We start from the raw sequence: 27,300 nt of genomic DNA, 5'->3' as shown, positions 1-27,300 counted from the left end.
CATTTTAGGGCCTTTCAGACCCCCAAAGGCCCCATTTTAGGGCCTTAAAGACACCCTTAACCCCCAAATAGCCCTATTTTAGGGCCTTTCAGACCCCCCCCCCCCCCCCCCAATAAGCCCCCCAGCGCCGCCATGTTGCCCAACCCGAACCACCGACCCCATCCCTCTCACCTCCCCTCAGGGCCGCCCCCTGCCACTCGACGTCCTATAGGTGGGGGCGGCTGTCCATCATTATCTTCAGCCAATAAGCGCGCGAAATCCACGAGAGGAGGCGGGATTAAACACCTGTGCTAAAGGAGTGACCGCCTCCCGGTGTCCGCGCACCCCATTGGCTGTCTTGTTCACCCACCGCAATTCGATTGGTGCTATCTACGATCAATCAAATTACGAGCCTCGCTATTGGCTCTAGGGAAAGGGGCGCGGTTAATCGTCAACTCGGTGCGAGAAGCCACATTTGATTGGTCCTTTTAGCCGTCCATCAACGCCACCCGCGCCGCCAATTGGTCGACCATCAAAGCAGCGCCCACCCCTCACGGGGAGAAAGGGAGAGGCCCATCTCCTTGAAACCCATTGGCCAACAGCCCGTCAATCAACACCCATCCCGGCATCTCATTGGATGAACGGGGTGGAGGAAGGCGGGGCTAGCTGTCTGTCAGTGTCAGTCAGGGCGGCGGCGGCGCTGGGCGGTGGGTTCCCCCATGGCAGCGGTGGGGGCTGGGGAGGCCGCGACCCCCGCCCGGCTCCGGTTGGAGACCGAAGAGGAGACGGGAGACGGGGAGGGGGCGAGGAAAGGGGAAACGATCGGCCCCCCCACAACGGGGAGGGAGACGGGGGTCGGCATGGCAACGGAGCGCAGGTAGGAGGGGAATAAGGGGGGGGGTCCCAGCATTATAAGGGGGGGGGTCCCATTATTATAAGGGGGGGAGGGGTCCCATTATTAACTATAGGGGGGGGGGTCCCATCATTAACTATAGGGAATAATGGGGGGGTCCCATTATTATAAGGGGGGGGGTCCCCATCATTAGCTATAGGGAATAATGGGGGGGTCCCATTATTATAAGGGGGGGGGTCCCATCATTAGCTATAGGGAATAGGGGGGGGGTCCCATCATTAACTATAGGGAATAAGGGGGGGGTCCCATTATTATAAGGGGGGGGGGTCCCATCATTAACTATAGGGAATGGGGGGGGGTCCCATAAATATAAGGGGGGGGGGGGGTCCCATCATTAACTATAGGGAATAATGGGGGGGGGTCCAATCATTATAAGGGGGGGGTCCCCATCATTAACTATAGGGAATAAGGGGGGGGGTCCCCATCATTAGCTATAGGGAATAAGGGGGGGGGTCCCATTATTATAAGGGGGGGGGTCCCATCATTAGCTATAGGGAATAAGGGGGGGGGGGTCCCATTATAATAGGGGGGGGTCCCCATCATTAACTATAGGGAATAAGGGGGGGATCCCATCAATATAAGGGGGGGGGTCCCATCATTAACTATAGGGAATAATGGGGGGGGTCCCATTATTATAAGGGGGGGGGGGCCCATCATTAACTATAGGGAATAAGGGGGGGGTCCCATTATTATAAGGGGGGGGGGTCCCCATCATTAACTATAGGGAATAAGGGGGGGGTCCCATCAATATAAGGGGGGGGGGTCCCATCATTAACTATAGGGAATAATGGGGGGGGTCCCATTATTATAAGGGGGGGGTCCCCATCATTAACTATAGGGAATAAGGGGGGGGTCCCATCAATATAAGGGGGGGGGGTCCCATCATTAACTATAGGGAATAATGGGGGGGGTCCCATTATTATAAGGGGGGGTCCCATCATTAACTATAGGGAATAATGGGGGGGATCCCATCATTATAAGGGGGGGGGTCCCATCATTAGCTATAGGGAATAGGGGGGGGGGTCCCATTATTATAAGGGGGGGGTCCCATCATTAACTATAGGGAATAAGGGGGGGGGGGGTCTCCTCCAAGAGAATAAAGATATAAGGGGGGGGTCTCCTCCAAGAGAATAAAGATATAGGGGGGGGTCCCATCATTAACTATAGGGAATAGGGGTGGGGGGTCCCATTATTATAAGGGGGTGTCTCCATTTTCATGCTGTTCTTTGGCTCCCAGGTGAGACCCCGACTCCCCCCCCCATATTGTGCCGCGATGGCGTCGCCGGCCGTGAGCCCCGATTCATCGTCACACGAAGCTCCGTCGTCCCACAACTCGGCTCCGGGCTGTTCACCAACATCCGACACCGAGAACCTCAGCCCCGATGAGCTGGAGCTGCTGGCAAAGCTGGAGGAGCAGAACAGGTCAGGGGTGTTAATAGGGTTAATTAGTATTAGTAATAATGGGATATTGGGGTCCATATGGGCTGGGGTCCCTATGGGATGGGATATTGGGGTCCCTGTGGGATGGGACATTGAGCTCCCTATGGGATGGGATCCTTATGGGATGGGACATTTGGGGTCCCTATGGGATGGGACATTGGGGTCCCTATGGGTTGGGGTCCCTATGGGATGGGACATTGAGGTCCCTGTGGGATGGGACATTGGGGTCCCTATGGGTTGGGGTCCCTATGGGGTGGGACATTTGGGGTCCCTATGGGTTGGGGTCCCTATGGGGTGGGACATTTGGGGTCCCCATTGGGTGGGATATTGGGGTCCCTATGGGATGGGACATTGGGGTCCCTATGGGTTGTGGTCCCTATAGGATGGGACATTGGGGTCCATATGGAATTGGACATCTGGGGTCCCCATTGGGTGGAACATTGGGGTCCCTATGGGTTGGGGTCCCTATGGGGTGGGACATTGGGGTCTCTATGGGTTGCGGTCCCTATGGGCTGGGACATTGGGATCCCTTTTGGATGGGACATTGGGGTCCCTATGGGTTGGGGTCCCTATGGGATGGGACGTTGGGGTCCTTATGGGTTGGGGTCCCTATGGGATGGGACATTGGGGTCCCTGTGGGCTGGGGTCCCTATGGAATGGGACATTGGGGTCCCTATGGGCTGGGGTCCCTATGGGATGGGACATTGGGGTCCCTGTGGGCTGGGGTCCCTATGGGATGGGACATTGGGGTCCCTGTGGGATGGGACATTGAGGTCCCTATGGGGTGGGATCCTTATGGGATGGGACATTGGGGTCCCTATGGGATGGGACATTGGGGTCCCTATGGTTGGGATCCCTATGGGGTGGGACATTGGGGTCCCTTTTGGATGGGACATTGGGGTCCCTATGGGTTGGGGTCCCTATGGGATGGGACATTGGGATCCCTTTTAGATGAGACGTTGGGGTCCCTATGGGGTAGGATCCCTATGGGATGGGACGTTGGGGTCCCTATGGGCTGGGGTCCCTACGGGATGGGACATTGGGGTCCCTATGAGTTAGGGTCCCTATGGGATGTAACATTGGGATCCCTTTTGGATGGGACATTGGGGTCTCTATGGGTTGGGTCCCTATGGGGTGGGACATTTGGGGTCCCTATGGGTTGGGATCCCTATAGGATGGGACATTTGGGGTCCCTATGGGTTTTGTGTCCCTATAGGATGGGACATTTGGGGTCCCTATGGGTTGGGGTCCCTATGGGTTGGGTCCCTATGGGATGGGTCCCTATGGGTTGGATCCCTATGGGATGGGTCTCTATGGGTTGGGGTCCCTATGGGATGGGTCCCTATGGGTTTTGGTCCCTATAGGATGGCTCGTTATGTTCCATCCCCTTTGTCCCCCCCAGGCTGCTGGAGGCCGACTCCAAGTCCATGCGCTCCATGAATGGCTCCCGGCGGAACAGCGGCTCCTCGCTGGTCTCCAGCTCGTCGGCGTCGTCCAACCTCAGTCACCTGGAGGAGGACACGTGGATCCTGTGGGGCCGCATCGTCAACGAGTGGGACGAGTGGAGGAAGAAGAAGGAGAAGCTGCTCAAGGTTGGGAACGTCCCTTGGGTTTCATCACTTCGTTCTATTATGGGCTCCTACACATCCACGTGGGGCTCCTCCATCCCTTTCCTAACCCATTTTGTCTTGTTTTAACCCCATTATTCACCCTCTTGTTCTAATGGGCTCCTCCACATCCACATAGGGCTCCTCCATCCCTTTCCTACCCCATTTTATCTACTTTTTACCCCATTATTCACCCTATAGTTCTAATGGGCTCTTCCCCATCAACATGAGGCTCCTCCATCCCTTTCCTAACCCATTTTTTCATGTTTTTACCCCATTATTCCTCACATTCTGACCCTACTCCTCTTATGGGCTCCACATGGGGCTCCTCCATCCCTTTCCTAACCCATTTTGTCTTGTTTTAACCCCATTATTCACCCTCTTGTTCTTATGGTCTCCTTCCCACCCACATGGGTCTCCTCCATCCCTTTCCTACCCCATTTTATCTCCTTTTTACCCCATTATTCACCCTATAGTTCTTATGGGCTCCTCTCCACCCACATGGGGCTCCTCCATCCCTTTCCTAACCCATTTTGTCATGTTTTTACCCCATTATTCACCCTCTTGTTCCTATGGGCTCCTTCTCATCCACATAGGGCTCCTCCATCCCTTTCCTAACCCATTTTGTCATGTTTTTACCCCATTATTCACCCTATAGTTCTAATGGGCTCCTACACATCCACGTGGGGCTCCTCCATCCCTTTCCTACCCCATTTTATCTCCTTTTTACCCCATTATTCACCCTATAGTTCTTACGGTCTCCTCTCCACCCACATGGGTCTCCTCCATCCCTTTCCTGACCCATTTCGTATAGTTTTAACCCCATTATTCCTCACATTCCAACCCTGCTCCTCTTATCAGCCCTTCCTCATCCACATGGGTCTCCTCCATCCCTTTCCTACCCCATTTTATCTACTTTTTACCCCATTACTCCCCCCATTCCAACCCTCCTCCTCTTATGGGCTCCCCCCCATCCCCGTAGGGCTCCTCTATCCCTTTCCTACCCCATTTTATCTCCTTTTTACCCCATTATTCACCCTATAGTTCTTACGGTCTCCTCTCCACCCACATGGGTCTCCTCCATCCCTTTCCTACCCCATTTTGTCATGTTTTTACCCCATTATTCCTCACATTCTCACCCTTCTCTTCTTATCATCCCTTCTCCGACCACATGGGGCTTCTCCATCCCTTTCCTAACCCATTTTATGTACTTTTTACCCCATTATTCACCCTCTTGTTCTAATGGGCTCCTCCACATCCACATAGGGCTCCTCCATCCCTTTCCTACCCCATTTTATCTCCTTTTTACCCCATTATTCACCCTATAGTTCTAATGGGCTCCCCCCCATCCCCATAGGGCTCCTCCATCCCTTTCCTAACCCATTTTATCTCCTTTTAACCCCATTATTCACCCTATAGTTCTTATGGGCTCCATCCCACCCACATGGGTCTTCTCCATCCCTTTCCTACCCCATTTTATCTACTTTTTACCCCATTATTCACCCTATAGTTCTTATGGTCTCCTTCCCACCCACATGGGTCTCCTCCATCCCTTTCCTACCCCATTTCATCCCCTTTTTACCCCATTATTCCTCACATTCCAACCTTCCTCTTCTTATCAACTCCTTCCCATCTACATGGGTCTCCTCCATCTCTTTCCTAACCCATTTTATCTGCTTTTTACCCCATTATTCACCCTATAGTTCTAATGGGCTCCTACACATCCACATAGGGCTCCTCCATCCCTTTCCTACCCCATTTTATCTCCTTTTTACCCCATTATTCACCCTATAGTTCTAATGGGCTCCTACACATCCACATAGGGCTCCTCCATCCCTTTCCTAACCCATTTTATCTCCTTTTTACCCCATTCTTCACCCTCTTGTTCTAATGGGCTCCTCCGCATCCACATGGGGCTCCTCCATCCCTTTCCTACCCCATTTTATCTCCTTTTAACCCCATTATTCACCCTATAGTTCTTATGGTCTCCTTCCCACCCACATGGGTCTCCTCCATCCCTTTCCTAACCCATTTTATCTCCTTTTAACCCCATTATTCCCCCCATTCCAACCCTCCTCCTCTTATGGGCTCCACATGGAGCTCCTCCATCCCTTTCCTAACCCATTTCGTATAGTTTTAACCCCATTATTCCTCACATCCCAACCCTCCTCCTCTTATGGGTTCTTCCCCATCCATATAGAGCTCCTCCATCCCTTTCCTACCCCATTTTATCTCCTTTTTACCCCATTATTCACCCTATAGTTCTAATGGGCTCCTACACATCCACGTGGGGCTCCTCCATCCCTTTCCTAACCCATTTTGTCTTGTTTAAACCCCATTATTCACCCTATAGTTCTAGTGGGCTCCTCCACATCCACATAGGGCTCCTCCATCCCTTTCCTACCCCATTTTATCTCCTTTTTACCCCATTATTCACCCTCTTGTTCCTATGGGCTCCTCTCCACCCACATGGGGCTCCTCCATCCCTTTCCTAACCCATTTCGTATAGTTTTAACCCCATTATTCCTCATATTCTGACCCTACTCCTCTTATGGGCTCCATATGGGGCTCCTCCATCCCTTTCCTACCCCATTTTATCTCCTTTTAACCCCATTATTCCCCCCATTCCAACCCTCCTCCTCTTATGGGCTCCACATGGGGCTCCTCCATCTCTTTCCTAACCCATTTTGTCTCGTTTTTATCCCATTATTCCTCACATTCCACCCCTCCTCCTATCAGCTCCTCTCCATCCCCATAGGGCTCCTCCATCCCTTTCCTAACCCGTTTTATCTCCTTTTAACCCCGTTATTCCCCCCATTCCAACCCTCCTCCTCTTATGGGCTCCACATGGGTCTCCTCCATCCCTTTCCTACCCCATTTTGTCTAGTTTTAATCCCATTATTCACCCTCTTGTTCCTATGGGCTCCTACACATCCACACGGGGCTCCTCCATCCCTTTCCTACCCCATTTTATCTCCTTTTAACCCCATTATTCACCCTATAGTTCTTATGGGCTCCTCCACACCCACATGGGTCTCCTCCATCCCTTTCCTAACCCATTTTGTCTTGTTTTAACCCCATTATTCCTCACATTCCAACCCTCCTCCTCTTATGGGTTCGTCCCCATCCACATGGGTCTCCTCCATCCCTTTCCTACCCCATTTTATCTCCTTTTAACCCCATTATTCACCCTATAGTTCTTATGGGCTCTTCCACACCCACATGGGTCTCCTCCATCCCTTTCCTAACCCATTTTGTATAGTTTTAACCCCATTATTCCTCACATCCCAACCCTCCTCCTCTTATGGGTTCGTCCCCATCCACATGGGTCTCCTCCATCCCTTTCCTACCCCATTTTATCTACTTTTTACCCCATTATTCACCCTATAGTTCTTATGGGCTCCTCCACACCCACATGGGTCTCCTCCATCCCTTTCCTAACCCATTTTGTCTTGTTTTAACCCCATTATTCCTCACATTCCAACCCTCCTCCTCTTATGGGCTCCCCCCCATCCCCATAGGGCTCCTCCATCCCTTTCCTACCCCATTTTATCTCCTTTTTACCCCATTATTCACCCTATAGTTCTTATGGTCTCCTTCCCACCCACATGGGTCTCCTCCATCCCTTTCCTACCCCCATTTCATCCCCTTTTTCCCCCATTATTCCTTTAGGAACTCATCCGGAAAGGGATCCCCCATCACTTCCGTGCCATCGTCTGGCAGCTGCTGTGCAGTGCCACCGACATGCCAGTGAAGAACCAATACTCGGAGCTGCTGAAGATGTCGTCCCCATGCGAGAAGCTGATCCGGAGGGACATCGCTCGTACCTACCCCGAGCATGAGTTCTTTAAGGGCCAGGACAGCCTGGGCCAGGAGGTGCTATTTAACGTCATGAAGGTAATATCTCCCCCCATTTTGGGCTTGGATGGGTTATATTCAAGGCTTCTCCTTCCATTGCTAAGCAATGATGGAGGCCCAGCTGATCCTTCTGCTTATCTTGTATATCTGATGTGGTTTTCATCCTTCTTTTCAGGCCTATTCGTTGGTGGACAGGGAGGTTGGATACTGCCAAGGCAGCGCCTTCATCGTTGGGCTGCTTCTCATGCAGGTTTGAAGCAGCAAAATAGGATTGGGTTTGTTTGGTTGGGGCTTGAAAATCCCCCAGTCCCAAAATGGAGATGGTCCCAGTGCATCCCATCCCATCCCATCCCATCCCATCCCATCCCATCCCATAATATCCCATTCCATCCCATCCCATTCCATCCCATCCCATCCCATCCCATTTCATCCCATCCCATCTCCATCCCATCCCATTCCATCCCATCCCATCCCATTTCATCCCATCCCATCCCATAATATCCCATTCCATCCCATCCCATCCATCCCATCCCATCTGATCCCATCTGATCTCATCCCATCCCATCCCCATCCCATTCGATCCCACCCCATCCCATCCCATCCCATCCCATCCCATCCCATCCCATCCCATCTATTTCCATCCCATCCCATCCCATCCCCATCCCATCCCATCCATCTCCATCCCATCCCCATCCCCATCCCATCCATCCCATCCCATCCATCCCATCCATCCCATCCCATCCCATCCCATCCATCTCCATCCCATCCCATCCCATCCCATCCCATCCCATCCCATCCCATCCCATCCCATCCCATCCATCCCATCCCATCCCATCCCATCCCATCCCATTCCATCCCATCCCATCCCATCCCATCCCATCCCATCCCATCCCATCCCATCCATCTCCATCCCATCCCATCCATCCCATCCCATCCCATCTATTTCCATCCCATCCCCATCCCATCCCCATCCCCATTCCATCCCATCCATCCCATCCCATCCCATCCCATCCCATCCCATCCCATCCATCTCCATCCCATCCCATCCATCCCATCCCATCCCATCTATTTCCATCCCATCCCCATCCCATCCCCATCCCCATCCCCATCCCATCCCATCCCATCCCATCCCCATCCCATCCCATAATATCCCATCCCATAATATCCCATCCCATAATATCCCATCCCATCCCATCCATCTCCATCCCATCCCATCCCCATCCCCATCCCATCCCATCCCATCCCATCCCATCCCATCCCATCCCATCCATCCCATCCCATCCCATCTATTTCCATCCCATCCCCATCCCCATCCACATCCCCATCCCATCCCATCCCATCCCATCCCATCCCATCCCATCCCATCCCATCCCATCCCATCCATCCCATCCCATCCCATCCATCCCATCCCATCCCATCTATTTCCATCCCATCCCCATCCCCATCCACATCCCCATCCCATCCCATCCCATCCCATCCCATCCCATCCCATCCCATCCCATCCATCCCATCCCATCCCATCCATCCATCCCATCCCCATCTATCTCATCCCATCCCATCCCATCCATCCCATCCCATCCCATCCCCATCCCATCCCCATCCCATCCCCATCCATCCCATCCCATCCCATCCCATCCCATCCCATCCCATCCCATCCCATCCCATCCATCTCCATCCCATCCCCATCTCCATCCCATCCCATCTGATCCCATCCCATCCCATCCATCCCATCCCATCTGATCCCATCTGATCCCATCCCATCCCATCCCCATCCCCATCCCCATCCCATTCGATCCCATCCCATCCCCTTCCATCCCATCCCATCCCATCCCATCCCATCCATCCCATCCCATCCCATCCCATCCATCCCATCCCATCCCATCCCATCCATCCCATCCCATCCCATCCCATCCCATCCCATCCCATCCCATCCCATCCCATCCCATCCCATCCCATCCATCCCATCCCATAATGGTAAGTTAAGGGTTGACTCTGGAGCTGAATGCTGGATGTTAAGGGGGGGATTTCTGTCTCCCTGCTCCCCCAGATGCCCGAGGAAGAAGCTTTCTGTGTGTTTGTGAGGCTGATGCAGGAATATCGCCTCCGGGAGCTCTTCAAACCCAGCATGGCCGAGCTGGGCCTCTGCATCTACCAGTTTGAGTACATGCTGCAGGTAATGCTGCCCTTGGATACCCCATAGTGCTGCAGCTCAATGGGATGAGGGCAAGGACAGGGAGGAGAAGCTCATGGGACCCTGAGGGCATCTATGAGACCTTGAGGGCACCCACAGGATCCTAAGGGCACCCATGGGACCCTGAGGGCACCCGTGGGACCCTGGGGGCATCTATGAGACCCTGAGGGCATCTATGAGACCTTGAGGACACCCACAGGATCCTAAGGGCACCCATGGGATCTTAAGGGCACCCATGAGACCCTGAGGGCATTTATGAAACACAGAACACCTATGATGCCCTGAAGGGCACCTATGGGACCCTGAAGGCACCCATCTATGAGACCCTGTGGGCATCCACAGGATCCTAAGGGCACCCATGGGACCCTGAGGGCACCCATGGGACCTTGAGGGCACCTATGAGACCCTGAGGGCATCTATGAGACCTTGAGGGCACCCACAGGATCCTAAGGGCACCCATGGGACCCTGAGGGCACCTATGAGACCCTGAGGGCACCCACAGGATCCTAAGGGCACCCATGGGACCCTGAGGGCACCTATGGGACCCTAATGGCACCTATGGGACCCTTAGGGCACCTATGAGACCTTGAGGACACCCCTGGGACCCTCAGAGCACCCATGGGACCCTTAGGGCACCCATAGGACCCTTAGGGCACCCATGGGACCCTTAGGGCACCTATGAGATCCTTAGGGAACCCATAGGACCCTCAGAGCACCCATGGGACCCTTAGGGCACCTATGAGACCCTAAGGGCACCTATGGGACCCTAATGGCACCCATAGGACCCTGAGGGCACCTATGAGACCCTAAGGGCACCTATGGGACCCTAAGGGCACCTATGGGACCCTAATGGCACCCATAGGATCCTGAGGGCACCTATGAGACCCTAAGGGCACCTATGGGACCCTAATGGCACCTATGAGACCCTGTGGGCACCCATAGGACCCTGAGGGCATCTATGAGACCCTAAGAGCACCTATGGGACCCCGAGGGCACCCACAGGACCCAGAGGGCACCCATGGGACCCCCCCCCACCTTCATTTACTCTCCTCGATCCCCCCAGGAGCAGCTGCCAGAGCTGAACATCCATTTCCGCTCTCAGAGCTTCCTGACCTCCATGTACGCTTCCTCCTGGTTCCTCACCCTGTTCCTCACCACCTTCCCTTTACCCGTGGCCACCAGGGTCTTCGATATCTTCATGTACGAGGTAAAACCTGGCTCTTAAAAAACCCCAAAACCCACCTTCCCCTTAAGCCAAACCCACCTCCCCATTGATTCTCCTATAGGGGGATGGGGTTGGGTGCTTTGTCTTTATGGGGAGGGGGTTTTGGGGTGGGATAGACCCCATTAAAGTGATGGTAGGTGGGACCCTATGGGGTGGGATCCCTATGGGGTGGGACACTGGGGTCCCTATAGAGTGGGATCCCTATGGGATGGGATGGTGGGGTACCCATTGGGTTGGACATTGGGGTCCCTATGGGGTGGGACATTGGGGTCCCTATGGGGTGGGATCCCTATGGGGTGGGACATTGGGGTCCCCATTGAGTTGGACATTGGGGTCCCTATGGGGTGGGACATTTGGAATCCCCATAGGATTTGACATTGGGGTCCCTTCGGGGTGGTATCCCTATGGGGTGGGACATTGGGGTCCCTATGGGATGGGACATTGGGGTCTCTATGGGATGGGACATTGGGGTCCCCATTGGGTTGGACATTGGGGTCCCTATGGGATGGGACATTGGGGTCCCCATTGGGTTGGACATTGGGGTCCCTATGGGATGGGATCCCTATGGTGGGGGGCTAAACCCCATTAAAGTGCTGGTAGGTGGGACCCTATGGGGTGGGATCCCTATGGGGTGGGACATTGGGGTCCCTATGGGGTGGGATCCCTATAGGATGGGACATTGGGGTCCCTATGGGGTGGGATCCCTATAGGATGGGACATTGGGGTCCCTATGGGGTGGGATCCCTATGGGGTGGGACATTGGGGTCCCTATGGGGTGGGATCCCTATAGGATGGGACATTGGGGTCCCTATGGGGTGGGATCCCTATGGGGTGAGACATTGGGGTCCCTATGGGGTGGGACATTGGGGTCCCTATGGAGTGGGATCCCTATGGGATGGGACGGTGGGGTCCCCATTGGGTTGGACATTGGGGTCCCTATGGGGTGGGACATTGGGGTCCCTATGGGATGGGATCCCTATGGTGGGGGGCTAAACCCCATTAAAGTGCTGATAGGTGGGACTCTATGGGGTGGGATCCCTATGGGGTGGAACATTGGGTTCCCTATGGGGTGAGACATTGGGGTCTCTATGGGGTGGGACATTGGGGTCCCTATGGAGTGGGATCCCTATGGGATGGGACGGTGGGGTACCCATTGGGTTGGACATTGGGGTCCCTATGGGGTGGGACATTGGGGTACCTATGGAGTGGGATCCCTATGGGATGGGACATTGGGGTCCCCATTGGGTTGGACATTGGGGTCCCTATGGGGTGGGACATTGGGGTCCCTATGGGATGGGATCCCTATGGTGGGGGGCTAAACCCCATTAAAGTGCTGGTAGGTGGGACCCTATGGGGTGGGATCCCTATGGGGTGGGACACTGGGGTCCCTATGGGGTGGGATCCCTATGGGGTGGGACATTGGGGTCCCTATGGGGTGGGATCCCTATAGGATGGGACATTGGGGTCCCTATGGAGTGGGATCCCTATGGGGTGGGACATTGGGGTCCCTATGGGGTGGGATCCCTATAGGGTGGGACATTGGGGTCCCTATGGGGTGGGTAGGGGGGAGGTGATGATATGGGTCACTATTTGGCAGGGATTGGAGATAGTCTTCCGTGTGGGGCTGGCCCTACTGCAGTTCAATCAGGCTGAGCTGGTGCAGCTGGATATGGAGGGGATGTCCCAGGTATGTGTGGGGCTGGGATGAAGCTGTAGGAGCTTTGGGGTTTGGGGGGGTTATAGGGCTGATAGAAGCAATGGGATGGTGTGGGGTTGGGGGCAGGGCTGTGGTCCTGGGTTCCTATGGGGTGGGACATTGGGATCCCTATGGGGTGGGATCACTATGGGATGGGACATTTGGGGTCCCCATGGTGTAGGGTCCCTGTGGGATGAGACGGTGGGGTCCCTATGGGGTGGGACATTGGGGTCTGTATGGGTTGTGGTCCCTATGGGGTGGGACGTTGGGGTCCATTTTGGGTGGGACATTGGTGTCCCTATGGGGTGGGACATTGGGGTCCCTATTGGGTGGGGTCCCTCTGGGATGGGACATTGGGGTCCCTATGGGATGGGACATTGGGGTCCCTATGGGGTGGGATCCCTATGGGATGGGACATTTGGAGTCCCCATAGGATGATGGGACATTGGGGTCCCTGTGGGCTGGTGTCCCTATGGGATGGGACATGGGGGACCCAATGGGGTAGGACAAATGGGGTCCTCATGGTGTGGTGTCCCTATGGGATGGGCCATTGGGATCCCCATTGGGTATGACATTGGGGTCCATATAAGCAGCTGTGCTGACTGTGGGGCCATATTTAAGGTGCTATAGGATTTACCAGGCCACGTTATGGGGTCATTTCCCCATTGAATCCCAATTGCTTTTCCCTACAGTACTTCCAGAAGGTGATCCCACACCAGTTCGACAGCTGCCCCGATAAACTCATCCTAAAGGCCTTCCAGGTCAAATACAACCCCAAGAAGATGAAGAGGTGAGTCCAGGAGCCCCTTTATAGGGTGCACAATATGGCCTCCATCCATTGACATCCCCTTTATAGGGTTTCCTATATGGCCTCCATCCATTGACATCCCCTTTATAGGGTTTCCTATATGGCCTCCATCCATTGACATCCCCTTTATAGGGTTTCCTATATGGCCTCCATCCATTGACATCCCCTTTATAGGGTTTCCTATATGGCCTCCATCCATTGACATCCCCTTTATAGGGTTTCCTATATGGCCTCCATCCATTGACATCCCCTTTATAGGGTTCCAATATGGCCTCCATCCATTGACATCCCCTTTATAGGGTTTCCTATATGGCCTCCATCCATTGACATCCCCTTTATAGGGTTCCAATATGGCCTCCATCCATTGACATCCCCTTTATAGGGTTTCCTATATGGCCTCCATCCATTGACATCCCCTTTATAGGGTTCCAATATGGCCTCCATCCATTGACATCCCCTTTATAGGGTTTCCTATATGGCCTCCATCCATTGACATCCCCTTTATAGGGTTCCTATATGGCCTCCATCCATTGACATCCCCTTTATAGGGTTCCAATATGGCCTCCATCCATTGACATCCCCTTTATAGGGTTTCCAATATGGCCTCCATCCATTGACATCCCCTTTATAGGGTACACAATATGGCCTCCATCCATTGACATCCCCTTTATAGGGTTTCCAATATGGCCTCCATCCATTGACATCCCCTTTATAGGGTACACAATATGGCCTCCATCCATTGACATCCCCTTTATAGGGTTCCAATATGGCCTCCATCCATTGACATCCCCTATATAGGGTTTCCTATATGGCCTCCATCCATTGACATCCCCTTTATAGGGTTCCAATATGGCCTCCATCCATTGACATCCCCTTTATAGGGTTTCCTATATGGCCTCCATCCATTGACATCCCCTATATAGGGTTTCCTATATGGCCTCCATCCATTGACATCCCCTATATAGGGTTTCCTATATGGCCTCCATCCATTGACATCCCCTATATAGGGTGCACAATATGGCCTCCATCCATTGACATCCCCTTTATAGGGTTTCCTATATGGCCTCCATCCATTGACATCCCCTTTATAGGGTTTCCTATATGGCCTCCATCCATTGACATCCCCTTAATAGGGTTTCCTATATGGCTTCCATCCATTGACATCCCCTTTATAGGGTTTCCTATATGGCCTCCATCCATTGACATCCCCTTTATAGGGTTTCCAATATGGCCTCCATCCATTGACATCCCCTTTATAGGGTTTCCTATATGGCCTCCATCCATTGACATCCCCTTTATAGGGTTTCCAATATGGCCTCCATCCATTGACATCCCCTATATAGGGTTTCCTATATGGCCTCCATCCATTGACATCCCCTATATAGGGTTTCCTATATGGCCTCCATCCATTGACATCCCCTTTATAGGGTGCACAATATGGCCTCCATCCATTGACATCCCCTTTATAGGGTTTCCAATATGGCCTCCATCCATTGACATCCCCTTTATAGGGTTCCAATATGGCCTCCATCCATTGACATCCCCTTTATAGGGTGCACAATATGGCCTCCATCCATTGACATCCCCTTTGTAGGGTGCACAATATGGCCTCCATCCATTGACATCCCCTTTGTAGGGTTTCCTATATGGCCTCCATCCATTGACATCCCCTTTATAGGGTTTCCTATATGGCCTCCATCCATTGACATCCCCTTTATAGGGTTTCCTATATGGCCTCCATCCATTGACATCCCCTTTATAGGGTTTCCTATATGGCCTCCATCCATTGACATCCCCTTTATAGGGTTCCAATATGGCCTCCATCCATTGACATCCCCTTTATAGGGTTTCCTATATGGCCTCCATCCATTGACATCCCCTTTATAGGGTTCCAATATGGCCTCCATCCATTGACATCCCCTTTATAGGGTTTCCTATATGGCCTCCATCCATTGACATCCCCTTTATAGGGTTTCCTATATGGCCTCCATCCATTGACATCCCCTTTATAGGGTTTCCTATATGGCCTCCATCCATTGACATCCCCTTTATAGGGTTTCCTATATGGCCTCCATCCATTGACATCCCAGCTCTGACCCCATTCATTTTAGGCTGGAGAAGGAATACGCCGCCATCAAGAACAAAGAGATGGAGGAGCAGATTGAGATCAAGGTGGGTTGGGGGTCTCATAGTGCCACATTTAGGGTCTCAGTGCCATATTTAGGGTCTCAGTGCCATATTTAGGGTCTCATAGTGCCACATTTAGGGTCTCAGTGCCATATTTAGGGTCTCAGTGCCACATTTAGGGTCTCATAGTGCCATATTTAGGGTCTCATAGTGCCATATTTAGGGTCTCATAGTGCCATATTTAGGGTCTCAGTGCCATATTTAGGGTCTCATAGTGCCATATTTAGGGTCTCAGTGCCATATTTAGGGTCTCAGTGCCATATTTAGGGTCTCATAGTGCCACATTTAGGGTCTCAGTGCCATATTTAGGGTCTCAGTGCCACATTTAGGGTCTCAGTGCCATATTTAGGGTCTCATAGTGCCACATTTAGGGTCTCAGTGCTATATTTAGGGTCTCAGTGCCATATTTAGGGTCTCAGTGCCACATTTAGGGTCTCATAGTGCCACATTTAGGGTCTCAGTGCCACATTTAGGGTCTCATAGTGCCATATTTAGGGTCTCAGTGCCACATTTAGGGTCTCAGTGCCACATTTAGGGTCTCATAGTGCCACATTTAGGGTCTCAGTGCCATGTTTAGGGTCTCATAGTGCCATATTTAGGGTCTCAGTGCCACATTTAGGGTCTCAGTGCCATATTTAGGGTCTCATAGTGCCACATTTAGGGTCTCAGTGCCACATTTAGGGTCTCAGTGCCATATTTAGGGTCTCAGTGCCATATTTAGGGTCTCAGTGCCACATTTAGGGTCTCATAGTGCCACATTTAGGGTCTCAGTGCCATATTTAGGGTCTCAGTGCCATATTTAGGGTCTCAGTGCCACATTTAGGGTCTAAGTGCCATATTTAGGGTCTCAGTGCCACATTTAGGGTCTCAGTGCCATATTTAGGGTCTCATAGTGCCACATTTAGGGTCTCAGTGCCACATTTAGGGTCTCAGTGCCATATTTAGGGTCTCAGTGCCATATTTAGGGTCTCATAGTGCCATATTTAGGGTCTCAGTGCCACATTTAGGGTCTCATAGTGCCAATATTTAGGGTCTCAGTGCCACATTTAGGGTCTCATAGTGCCATATTTAGGGTCTCAGTGCCACATTTAGGGTCTCATAGTGCCATATTTAGGGTCTCATAGTGCCATATTTAGGGTCTCATAGTGCCACATTTAGGGTCTCATAGTGCCATATTTAGGGTCTCAGTGCCACATTTAGGGTCTCATAGTGCCATATTTAGGGTCTCAGTGCCATATTTAGGGTCTCAGTGCCATATTTAGGGTCTCATAGTGCCACATTTAGGGTCTCAGTGCCATATTTAGGGTCTCAGTGCCATATTTAGGGTCTCATAGTGCCATATTTAGGGTCTCATAGTGCCAATATTTAGGGTCTCAGTGCCACATTTAGGGTCTCATAGTGCCATATTTAGGGTCTCAGTGCCACATTTAGGGTCTCATAGTGCCATATTTAGGGTCTCATAGTGCCACATTTAGGGTCTCATAGTGCCATATTTAGGGTCTCAGTGCCACATTTAGGGTCTCATAGTGCCACATTTAGGGTCTCAGTGCCATATTTAGGGTCTCAGTGCCATATTTAGGGTCTCATAGTGCCACATTTAGGGTCTCAGTGCCACATTTAGGGTCTCAGTGCCACATTTGGGGTCTCATAGTGCCACATTTAGGGTCTCAGTGCCACATTTAGGGTCTCAGTGCCATATTTAGGGTCTCATAGTGCCATATTTAGGGTCTCAGTGCCATATTTAGGGTCTCATAGTGCCACATTTAGGGTCTCATAGTGCCATATTTAGGGTCTCAGTGCCATATTTAGGGTCTCATAGTGCCACATTTAGGGTCTCATAGTGCCACATTTAGGGTCTCAGTGCCATATTTAGGGTCTCAGTGCCACATTTAGGGTCTCAGTGCCACATTTAGGGTCTCATAGTGCCATATTTAGGGTCTCATAGTGCCATATTTAGGGTCTCAGTGCCATATTTAGGGTCTCATAGTGCCACATTTAGGGTCTCAGTGCCACATTTAGGGTCTCAGTGCCATATTTAGGGTCTCATAGTGCCACATTTAGGGTCTCATAGTGCCACATTTAGGGTCTCATAGTGCCATATTTAGGGTCTCATAGTGCCACATTTAGGGTCTCATAGTGCCACATTTAGGGTCTCAGTGCCACATTTAGGGTCTCATAGTGCCATATTTAGGGTCTCAGTGCCACATTTAGGGTCTCAGTGCCATATTTAGGGTCTCATAGTGCCACATTTAGGGTCTCAGTGCCACATTTAGGGTCTCAGTGCCATATTTAGGGTCTCAGTGCCACATTTAGGGTCTCAGTGCCACATTTAGGGTCTCAGTGCCATATTTAGGGTCTCATAGTGCCACATTTAGGGTCTCAGTGCCATATTTAGGGTCTCAGTGCCATATTTAGGGTCTCAGTGCCACATTTAGGGTCTCATAGTGCCACATTTAGGGTCTCAGTGCCACATTTAGGGTCTCAGTGCCATATTTAGGGTCTCAGTGCCATATTTAGGGTCTCATAGTGCCATATTTAGGGTCTCATAGTGCCACATTTAGGGTCTCCTATCCATCTCTAGGGCCTTCTGATACAGCCCCCCATCCCAATGCCATTAGACCCACACCAGGAACCTCTATGTACCACCCTAGGGCCATTTAGTTTTCCTCCCCCCCCCCCCCAGCCTTGTGTATATGGGGTTAATGGGGCTCATATGGGGTTTATGGGGCTCATATGGGGTTAATGGGGCTCATTCCCCCCCATTACATAGGACTTAATGGGGCTCATATGGGGTTAATGGGGCTCATTCCCCCCCCCCATTACATAGGATTTAATGGGTCTCCTTCCTTCCCCCCCAGTATATAGGATTTAATGGGGCTCATGTGGGGTTAATGGGGCTCATATGGGGTTTATGGGACTCATATGGGGTTAATGGGGCTCATATGGGGTTTGTGGGACTCATATGGGGTTAATGGGGCTCATATGGGGTTTATGGGACTCATATGGGGTTAATGGGGCTCATATGGGGTTAATGGGGCTCATATGGGGTTAATGGGGCTCATATGGGTTAATGGGGCTCATATGGGGTTAATGGGGCTCATATGGGGTTTATGGGACTCATATGGGGTTAATGGGGCTCATATGGGTTAATGGGACTCATATGGGGTTAATGGGGCTCATATGGGGTTTATGGGGCTCATTCCCCCCCCATTACATAGGATTTAATGGGTCTCCTTCCTTCCCCCCCCAGTATATAGGATTTAATGGGGCTCATGTGGGGTTAATGGGGCTCATGTGGGGTTAATGGGGCTCATGTGAGGTTAATGGGGCTCATATGGGGTTAATGGGACTCGTATGGGGTTAATGGGGCTCATTCCCCCCCCATTACATAGGATTTAATGGCTCTCCCTCCCCCCCCAGCGCCTCCGTACCGAGAACCGCCTGTTAAAGCAGCGCATTGAAACCCTGGAGAAGGTGAAACCCCCAAAACCACCTGAATTACCCCCAAAAACACAACACCCCAATGAGGCAGCCCCATATCCCACCCCATATCCCACCCCATATCCCACCAGTGGCTCCATTCAACCCCAGCCTTATCCTCCCTATGGGGCTGCATCCATCCCCTCCCATTGGAAGCCTGAGGATGGAGGTGGATACAGTGGGGGGGGGGGGGGGTGTTGAAATGAGCTAAAATCCACGGAATTCAACCCAAAAAGGGGTCGGTGCCGGGTGCCTCCATGGCCTCCATCGCTTCCTCTCGCTGCCTCTTGATCTCTTTTATCTCTTTTTTCTCTTTTTTCTCCTTTTTCTTCCCTTTCCTTTTGGCCGCAGGAGAGCGCGGCTCTCGCCGACAGGCTGATCCAGGTAGTGTCCCAGCCACCCCCATAGGGGTTCATTGCCTTCAATCCTATTAGCCCCCTCCCCCACCTTTATAAACCCCCCCTTTATACCCCCCCCCTTTATGACCCCCCCCTTTATAACCCCCCCCTTTACAGCCCCCTCCCCCTTTATAACCCCCCCCTTTATAATCCCTTCCCCTTTATAACCCCCCCTTTATAACCCCCTCCCCCTTTACAGCCCCCTCCCCCTCTATAACCCCCCCCCCATAACCTCCCCCTTTATAACCCTCCCCCTTTATAACCCCCCCATTTACAGCCCCCTCCCCCTTTATAACCCCCCCCTTATAACCCCTCCCCTTTTATAACCCCCCCTCTTTATAACCCCCCTTTAATAACCCCCTCCCCCTTTACAGCACCCTCCCCCTTTATAACCTTCCCCCTTTATAACCCCCCCTTTATAACCCCCTCCCCCTTTATAACCCCCTCCCCCTTTATAACCCCCCTCTTTATAACCCCCCCTTTATAACCCCCTCCCCCTTTATCACCCCCCCCTTTATAACCCCTCCCCCTTTATAACCCCCTCCACCTTTATAACTCCCGCTCCCCTATTATAACCCCGTCCCCTTCTATAACCCCCCTCCCCCTCTATAACCCTCTCCCCCTTTATAGCCCCCCCCTTATAACCCCCTTCCCCTTTATAACCCCTCCCCCTTTATAATCCCCCTATAACCCCCCTCCTCTATAATCCCCCCCTTATAACCCCCTCCCCTTTATAACCCCCCCCTTATAAGCCCCCCTTTATAACCTCCCCCCTTTACAACCCCCTCCCCCTTTACAGCCCCCTCCCCCTTTATAACCTTCCCCCTTTATAGCCCCCTCCCCCCTTTATAACCCTCTCCCCCTTTATCACCCCCTCCCCCCTTTATAACCCCCCTCCTTATAACCCCCTCCCTTTTATAACCCCCCCTTATAACCCCCCCTTTATAACCTCCCCCCCCCTTTGCAACCTTTATAGCCCCCTCCCCCTTTATAACCCCCCCTTTATAACCTCCCCCCCCTTTACAACCCCCTCCCCCTTTATAACCCCCCCTTTATACCCCCCCCCCCCCTTTATAACCCCCCCCTCACTGTGTTTTAAGCCTTTTCTGCTCCTTCTCGCTTCACTTTTATAGTGGGGGGGGGGGATTTTCTCCTTATGGTTTATTGGCTTCTTTGCTTTGTCTGGAGGTTCCCGTGCGCCTTCCCTGCTTTGGAGAAGGAGGATTAATAGGGGAGGGGGCTTAAAGTGGGGGGGGGGGGGGGGTGATAATGAGGTTTTGGGGTCACCCTATTGGCCCCATTGGCCCCTATAGTCACCCATAGTAGGGCTGATATCCCCCACTATAGGGTCAGCATCACAATCTCTTCCCCTTGTCCCTTATAGGGTGCTGGTGTCACCCCCCAGGTCCCCATTGGCCCCATAGAAGGGCTGATATCCCCCACTATAGGGTCAGCATCCCCAGTGCCACCCCCTTGTCCCCTATAGGGTGCTGGTGTCACCCTATTGTCCCCATTGGCCCCATAGAAGGGCTGATATCCCCCACTATAGGGTCAGCATTCCCCATTTCCATGCTATGTCACCCTATTGTCCCCTATACCACCCCCTTGTCCCCTATAGGGTGCTGGTGTCACACCCCAGGTCCCCATTGGCCCCATAGAAGGGCTGATATCCCCCACTATAAGGTCAGCATCCCCAGTGCCACCCCCTTGTCCCCTATAGGGTGCTGTTGTCACCCTATTGTCCCCATTGGCCCCTATAGTCACCCATAGTAGGGCTGATATCCCCCACTATAGGGTCAGCATCACAATCTCTTCCCCTTATCCCTTATAGGGTGCTGGTGTCACCCCCAACTCCCCATTGGCCCCATAGAAGGGCTGATATCCCCCACTATAGGGTCAGCATCCCCAGTGCCACCCCCTTGTCCCCTATAGGGTGCTGGTGTCACCCTATTGTCCCCATTGGCCCCATAGAAGGGCTGATATCCCCCACTATAGGGTCAGCATCCCCCATTTCCATGCTATGTCACCCTATTGTCCCCTATACCACCCTCCTGTCCCCATCATCCCTGCTCTCCCCCCTACAACCCCCTCCATCCCATTACTGACCCTATAGGGATGGGGGACCCTATAGGGGGATGGGGGACCCTATAGGGGTTATATGGGGAATGGGACCGGTGTCCCCATAACTGCTGGGTCCCCATTGTCCCCTATAGGGCCAGGTGACACGGGCACAGGAGGCGGAGGAGAACTACATCATCAAGAGGGAGCTGGCGGTGGTGAAACAACGATGCACGTCGGCAACAGAAAACCTACAACGAGCACAGAGCACCATCAGGCAGCTGCAGGACCAGCAGGTCGGCCCTATATGGCCCTATATGGCCCCATATGGCCCCAAAGGGCTCCAAAGGGATCCATAGGGCTCCATAGGGCTCCATAGGGCTCCAAACGGCCCTATATAGCCCCATAGGGCTCCATAGGGCTCCAAAGGGCTCCATATGGCCCTATATGGCCCTATATAGCCCCATATGGCTCCATATGGCCCCATAGGGCTCCAAAGGTCTCCATAGGACTCCAAAGGGCTCCATATGGCCCTATATGCCTCCATATGGCTCAATATGGCTCCATAGGGCTCCATATGGCCCCATAGGGCTCACAAGGGCTCCATAGGGCTCCAAAGGGCTCCATATGGCCCTATATGCCTCCATATGGCTCCATATGGCTCCATATGGCTCAATATGGCTCCATAGGGCTCCATATGGCCCCATAGGGCTCACAAGGTCTCCATAGGGCTCCAAAGGGCTCCATATGGCCCTATATGCCTCCATATGGCTCCATATGGCTCAATATGGCTCCATATGGCCCTATATAGCCCCAGAGGGCTCCAAAGGGCTCCATAGGGCTCCAAATGGACCTATATGGCCCCATAGGGCTCCAAAGGGCTCCATAGGGCTCCAAATGGACCTATATGGCCCCATAGGGCTCCAAAGGGCTCCATAGGCACCATATGGCCCGAAATGGCTCCATATGGTCCCATGTAGCCCCAAACGGCCCCAAATGGCTCCATATGGCCCCAAATGGCCCCATATAGCCACAAATGGCCCCATATAGACACAAATGACCCCATATGGGTCCAAATGGCCCCATATGGATGTATTGGGGTCAGGGATGTATTGGGGTCAGGGATGTATTGGGGTCAGAGATGTGTTGGGGTCAGAGATGTATTGGGGATGGGGATGTATTGGGGATGGGGATGTATTGGGGTCAGGGATATGGTGGGGATGGGTTATATTGGGGTCAGTGGGACCATATGGGACCATATGGCTCCAAATGGCCCCAAATGGCCCTATATGGCTCCATAGGGCTTCATAGGGTCCCAAACAGCCCCATATGGCCCCAAATGGCTCCATATGGCTCCATATGACCCCAAATGGCCCCATATAGCCACAAATGACCCCATATGGCTCCAAATGGCCCCATATGGATGTATTGGGGTCAGGGATTTATTGGGTTCGGGGATTTATTGGGGTCAGAGATGTATTGGGGATGGGGATTTATTGGGGTCAGAGATGTATTGGGGATGGGGATGTATTGGGGATGGGGGTATATTGGGGTCAGGGACGTGGTGTGGATGGGGCCGTGTTGTTCCATTGGTTATAGGGCCGTGTTGGGGTTGGTGTGTGACCTCTATGGGGTCTGTTATAGGGGAACCCCAGGTTCAGTGAGGAGTTTGTGACCCACCTGGAGACGGAGCTGGAACAATCCAGGCTGAGGGAGAGCGAAACGTTGGGAGCATTGAAGGAGATGCAGGACAAGGTGCTGGACATGGAGAAGGTAATAAGGGACCCCCAGACCCCACTGATACCCCCAGACCCCATTAACCCCCCCCAGACCCCACTGATACCCCCAGACCCCATTAACCCCCCCCAGACCCCAATGATACCCCCAGACCCCATTGATACCCCCAGACCCCACTCACCCCCCCAGACCCCACTGATACCCCCAGACCCCAATGATACCCCCAGACCCCACTGATACCCCCAGACCCCAATAACCCCCCCCAGACCCCACTGATACCCCCAGACCCCATTAACCCCCCCCAGACCCCAATGATACCCCCAGACCCCATTAACCCCCCCCAGACCCCACTGATACCCCCAGACCCCACTGACCCCCCCCAAACCCCACTGATACCCCCAGACCCCACTGATACCCCCAGACCCCACTCACCCCTCCCAGACCCCACTGCCCCCCCCACCACTGACCCCCCCCTGCCCCCCCATCCCCACTGACCCCCCCCATTGACCCCCTCTCCCCCCCCCATCCCTCCTGACCCCCCCCACTGATCCCTCTGCCCCCCCCATCCCTCCTGCCCTCCCCCCAGACCCCCCACCCACTGACCCCCCCCCCACTGACCCCCTCTGCCCCCCCATCCTCTCTGCCCCTCCCCCCCCCGACCCCCTCTGACCCCCCCCCCACTGACCCCCTCTGCCCCCCCATCCCCTCTGACCCCTGCCCCACTGACCCCCTCTGCCCCCTACTGACCCCCCCCCCACTGACCCCCTCTGCCCCCCATCCCCACTGACCCCCCCCCATTGACCCCCTCTGCCCCCCCGACCCCCTCTAACCCCCCCCCCCCCCACTGACCCCCTCTGCCCCCCCCATCCCCACTGCCCCCCCACCCCCTCAGCCCCCCCCACCCCTACTGACCCCCCCAGTCCCCATTGACCCCCCCATCCCCACTGATCCCCCTATTCCTGGTCAGCCCCTGTCCCCGCTGACCCCCCCCACTGACCCCCTCTGCCCCCCCCGTCCCCACTGACCCCATCTGCCCCCCCCATCCCCACTGCCCCCCCCACTGACCCCTTCTGCCCCCCCTATCCCCACTGACCCCCCCCCCCACTGACCCCCATTGACCCCCCATCCCCACTGAACCCCCCACTGCCCCCCTCTGCCCACCCCATCCCCTCTACCCCCCCCACACTGACTCCCTCTGCCCCCCCTATCCCCACTGACTCCCCCCATCCCCACTGACCCCCTCTGCCCACCCCATCCCCACTGCCCCCCCCCCCGCTGACCCCCATTGACCCCCCATCCCCACTGACCCCCCTATCCCTGGTCAGCCCCACTGACCCCCTCTGCCCCCCCCATCCCCACTGACCCCCCCAGTCCCCATTGACCCCCCCTCCCCACTGACCCCCCCAGTCCCCATTGACCCCCCAGTCCCCATTGACCCCCCATCCCCACTGACCCCCCCCCACTGACCCCCTGTCCCATAGCGGAGCACCCTCCTCCCAGACGAGGACAACGTGGTCCGGCTGCAGGAGGAGCTTCAGGCCTTGGCTCTACGTGAGGCCGAGGCCGTGAAATCCCTGACGGAGCTGCAGCAGCAGGTCAAGGACCTCAGCGACAGCTGGCAGGTCAGGGGGGCATGGGGGCCATAGACATCCATATGGGGCCATAAACATCCATATGGGGCCATTCACATCCATATGGGGCCATTCACATCCATCTGGGGCCATTCACATCCATATGGGGCCATTCACATCCATATGGGGTCCATTCACATCCATATGGGGCCATTCACATCCATATGGGGCCATTCACATCCATATGGGGCCATTCACATCCATATGGGGCCATTCACATCCATATGGGGCCATTCACATCCATATGGGGCCATTCATATCCATATGGGGCCATAAACATCCATATGGGGCCATAAACATCCATATGGGGCCATTCACATCCATATGGGGCCATTCACATCCATATGGGGCCACTCACATCCATATGGGGCCATTCACATCCATATGGGGCCATAAACATCCATATGGGGCCATTCACATCCATATGGGTCCATTCACATCCATATGGGGCCATTGACATCCTTATGGGGCCATTCACATCCATATGGGGCCATTCATATCCATATGGGGCCATTCACATCCATATGGGGCCATTCACATCCATATGGGGCCATTCACATCCATATGGGGCCATCCACATCCATATGGGTCCATTCACATCCATATGGGGCCATTCACATCCATATGGGGCCATTCACATCCGTATGGGGCCATAAACATCCATATGGGGCCATAAACATCCATATGGGGCCATTCACATCCATATGGGGCCATTCACATCCATATGGGGCCATTCACAGCCATATGGGGCCATTCACATCCATATGGGGCCATTCACAGCCATATGGGGCCATTCATATCCATATGGGTCCTCTATGGGGTCCATTCACATCCATTGGGTCCTGTATGGGGTCCCTATGGGGTCCATTATAACATCCCCCACGACTCGCCATTGATTCTGCTGCCCCCCCCCATTGGTTTTGCTGCCCCCCCCATTGTTTCTGCTGCCCCCCCCATTGTTTCTGCTGCCCCCCATTGTTTCTGCTGCCCCCCCATTGGTTGTGCTGCCCCCCATTGGTTCTGCTGACTTAACCCCCCTCACGACCCCCCTTAACCCCCCCATCCCCTCCTTTAACCCCCCCCATGTCCCCTATAACCCCCCACGACCCCCATTGGTTCTGCTTCCCCCCCATAACCCCCCCACGACCCCTATAACCCCCCCACGACCCCCTAACCCCCCCCCACGGCCCTTATACCCCCCCCCAATGCCCCCCATTGGTTTTGCTGCTCCCCCCCCATTGTTTCTGCTGCCCCCCCCATTGGTTCTGCTGCCCCCCATTGTTTCTTCTACCCCCCCCATTGTTTCTGCTGCCCCCCCCCATTGGGTCTGCTGACTTAACCCCCCCCACGGCCCTTATACCCCCCCCCAATGCCCCCCCATTGTTTCTGCTGCCCCCCCCATTGATTGTGCTGCCCCCCCGGTGCAGGCCGGCCGTGGGGGGGGGCTGTGGAAGGACTCCCCCGGAGGAGCAACGCCAACGCGCTGCAGGAGGCCGTGGTGGCTGCCAGGCTGAGGGAGGCGCAGGCTCAGGCCGAGCTCAGGGCCATGAGACAGAGGGTGCTGCAGCTGGAGACACAGGTGGGGGGGGGTTAAATGGGGTAAATGGGGGGGGGAGACATGGGGTAAATGGGGGGGCAAAGATATGGGAGTAAATGGGGGGGCAAAGATGTGGGGGTAAATGGGGGGAAGACGTGGGGGTAAATGGGGGGGGTTAAATGGGGGTAAATGGGGGGGGGGCAAAGACATGGGGGTAAATTGGGGGGGGAGACATGGGGGTAAATGGGGGGGAGACACAGGTGGGGAGGGGGCAAAGACGGGGTAAATGGGGGGGCAAAGATATGGGGGTAAATGGGGGGGGAGATACATGGGGGTAAATGGGGGAAGACATGGGGGTAAATGGGGGGGGCAAATATATGGGGGTAAATGGGGGGGGAGATACATGGGGGTAAATGGGGGGGGAGATACATGGGGGTAAATGGGGGGGACAAAGACATGGGGGTAAATGGGGGGGGGAGACACAGGTGGGAGGGGGCAAAGACTGGGGGTAAATGGGGGGGGAAGATATGGGGGTAAATGGGGGCAAAGACAGGG

The 27,300-nt window shown here is 54.0% G+C and overlaps 1 protein-coding gene across 1 annotated transcript; it reads left to right on the top strand.

The window, feature by feature from the left end:
• Positions 1-643: 643 nt before the first annotated feature.
• EVI5L (ecotropic viral integration site 5 like) lies at positions 644-26,787 on the top strand (the record flags this gene model as incomplete). Its single annotated transcript, XM_085535223.1, is given in 17 exon segments — positions 644-856; positions 2,130-2,314; positions 3,735-3,924; positions 7,612-7,836; positions 7,973-8,047; positions 9,845-9,970; positions 11,052-11,195; positions 12,811-12,900; positions 13,602-13,699; positions 15,829-15,889; positions 19,325-19,378; positions 19,736-19,768; positions 21,996-22,136; positions 23,485-23,613; positions 25,059-25,199; positions 26,636-26,663; positions 26,666-26,787. Coding segments are annotated over 16 exon segments (1,806 nt in total), but the record flags the coding sequence as incomplete, so codon positions are not given.
• Between the last annotated feature and the right edge of the window lie 513 nt (positions 26,788-27,300).

The sequence above is a fragment of the Coturnix japonica genome, unplaced genomic scaffold (assembly GCF_054131305.1).
Source record: "Coturnix japonica strain WE unplaced genomic scaffold, WE-NBRP24 Scf113, whole genome shotgun sequence".
NCBI classification, from domain to species: Eukaryota; Metazoa; Chordata; class Aves; order Galliformes; family Phasianidae; genus Coturnix; species Coturnix japonica.
The sequence above is the reverse complement of the archived record's forward strand: the minus strand, read 5'-3'. Positions and strand labels throughout refer to the sequence as shown.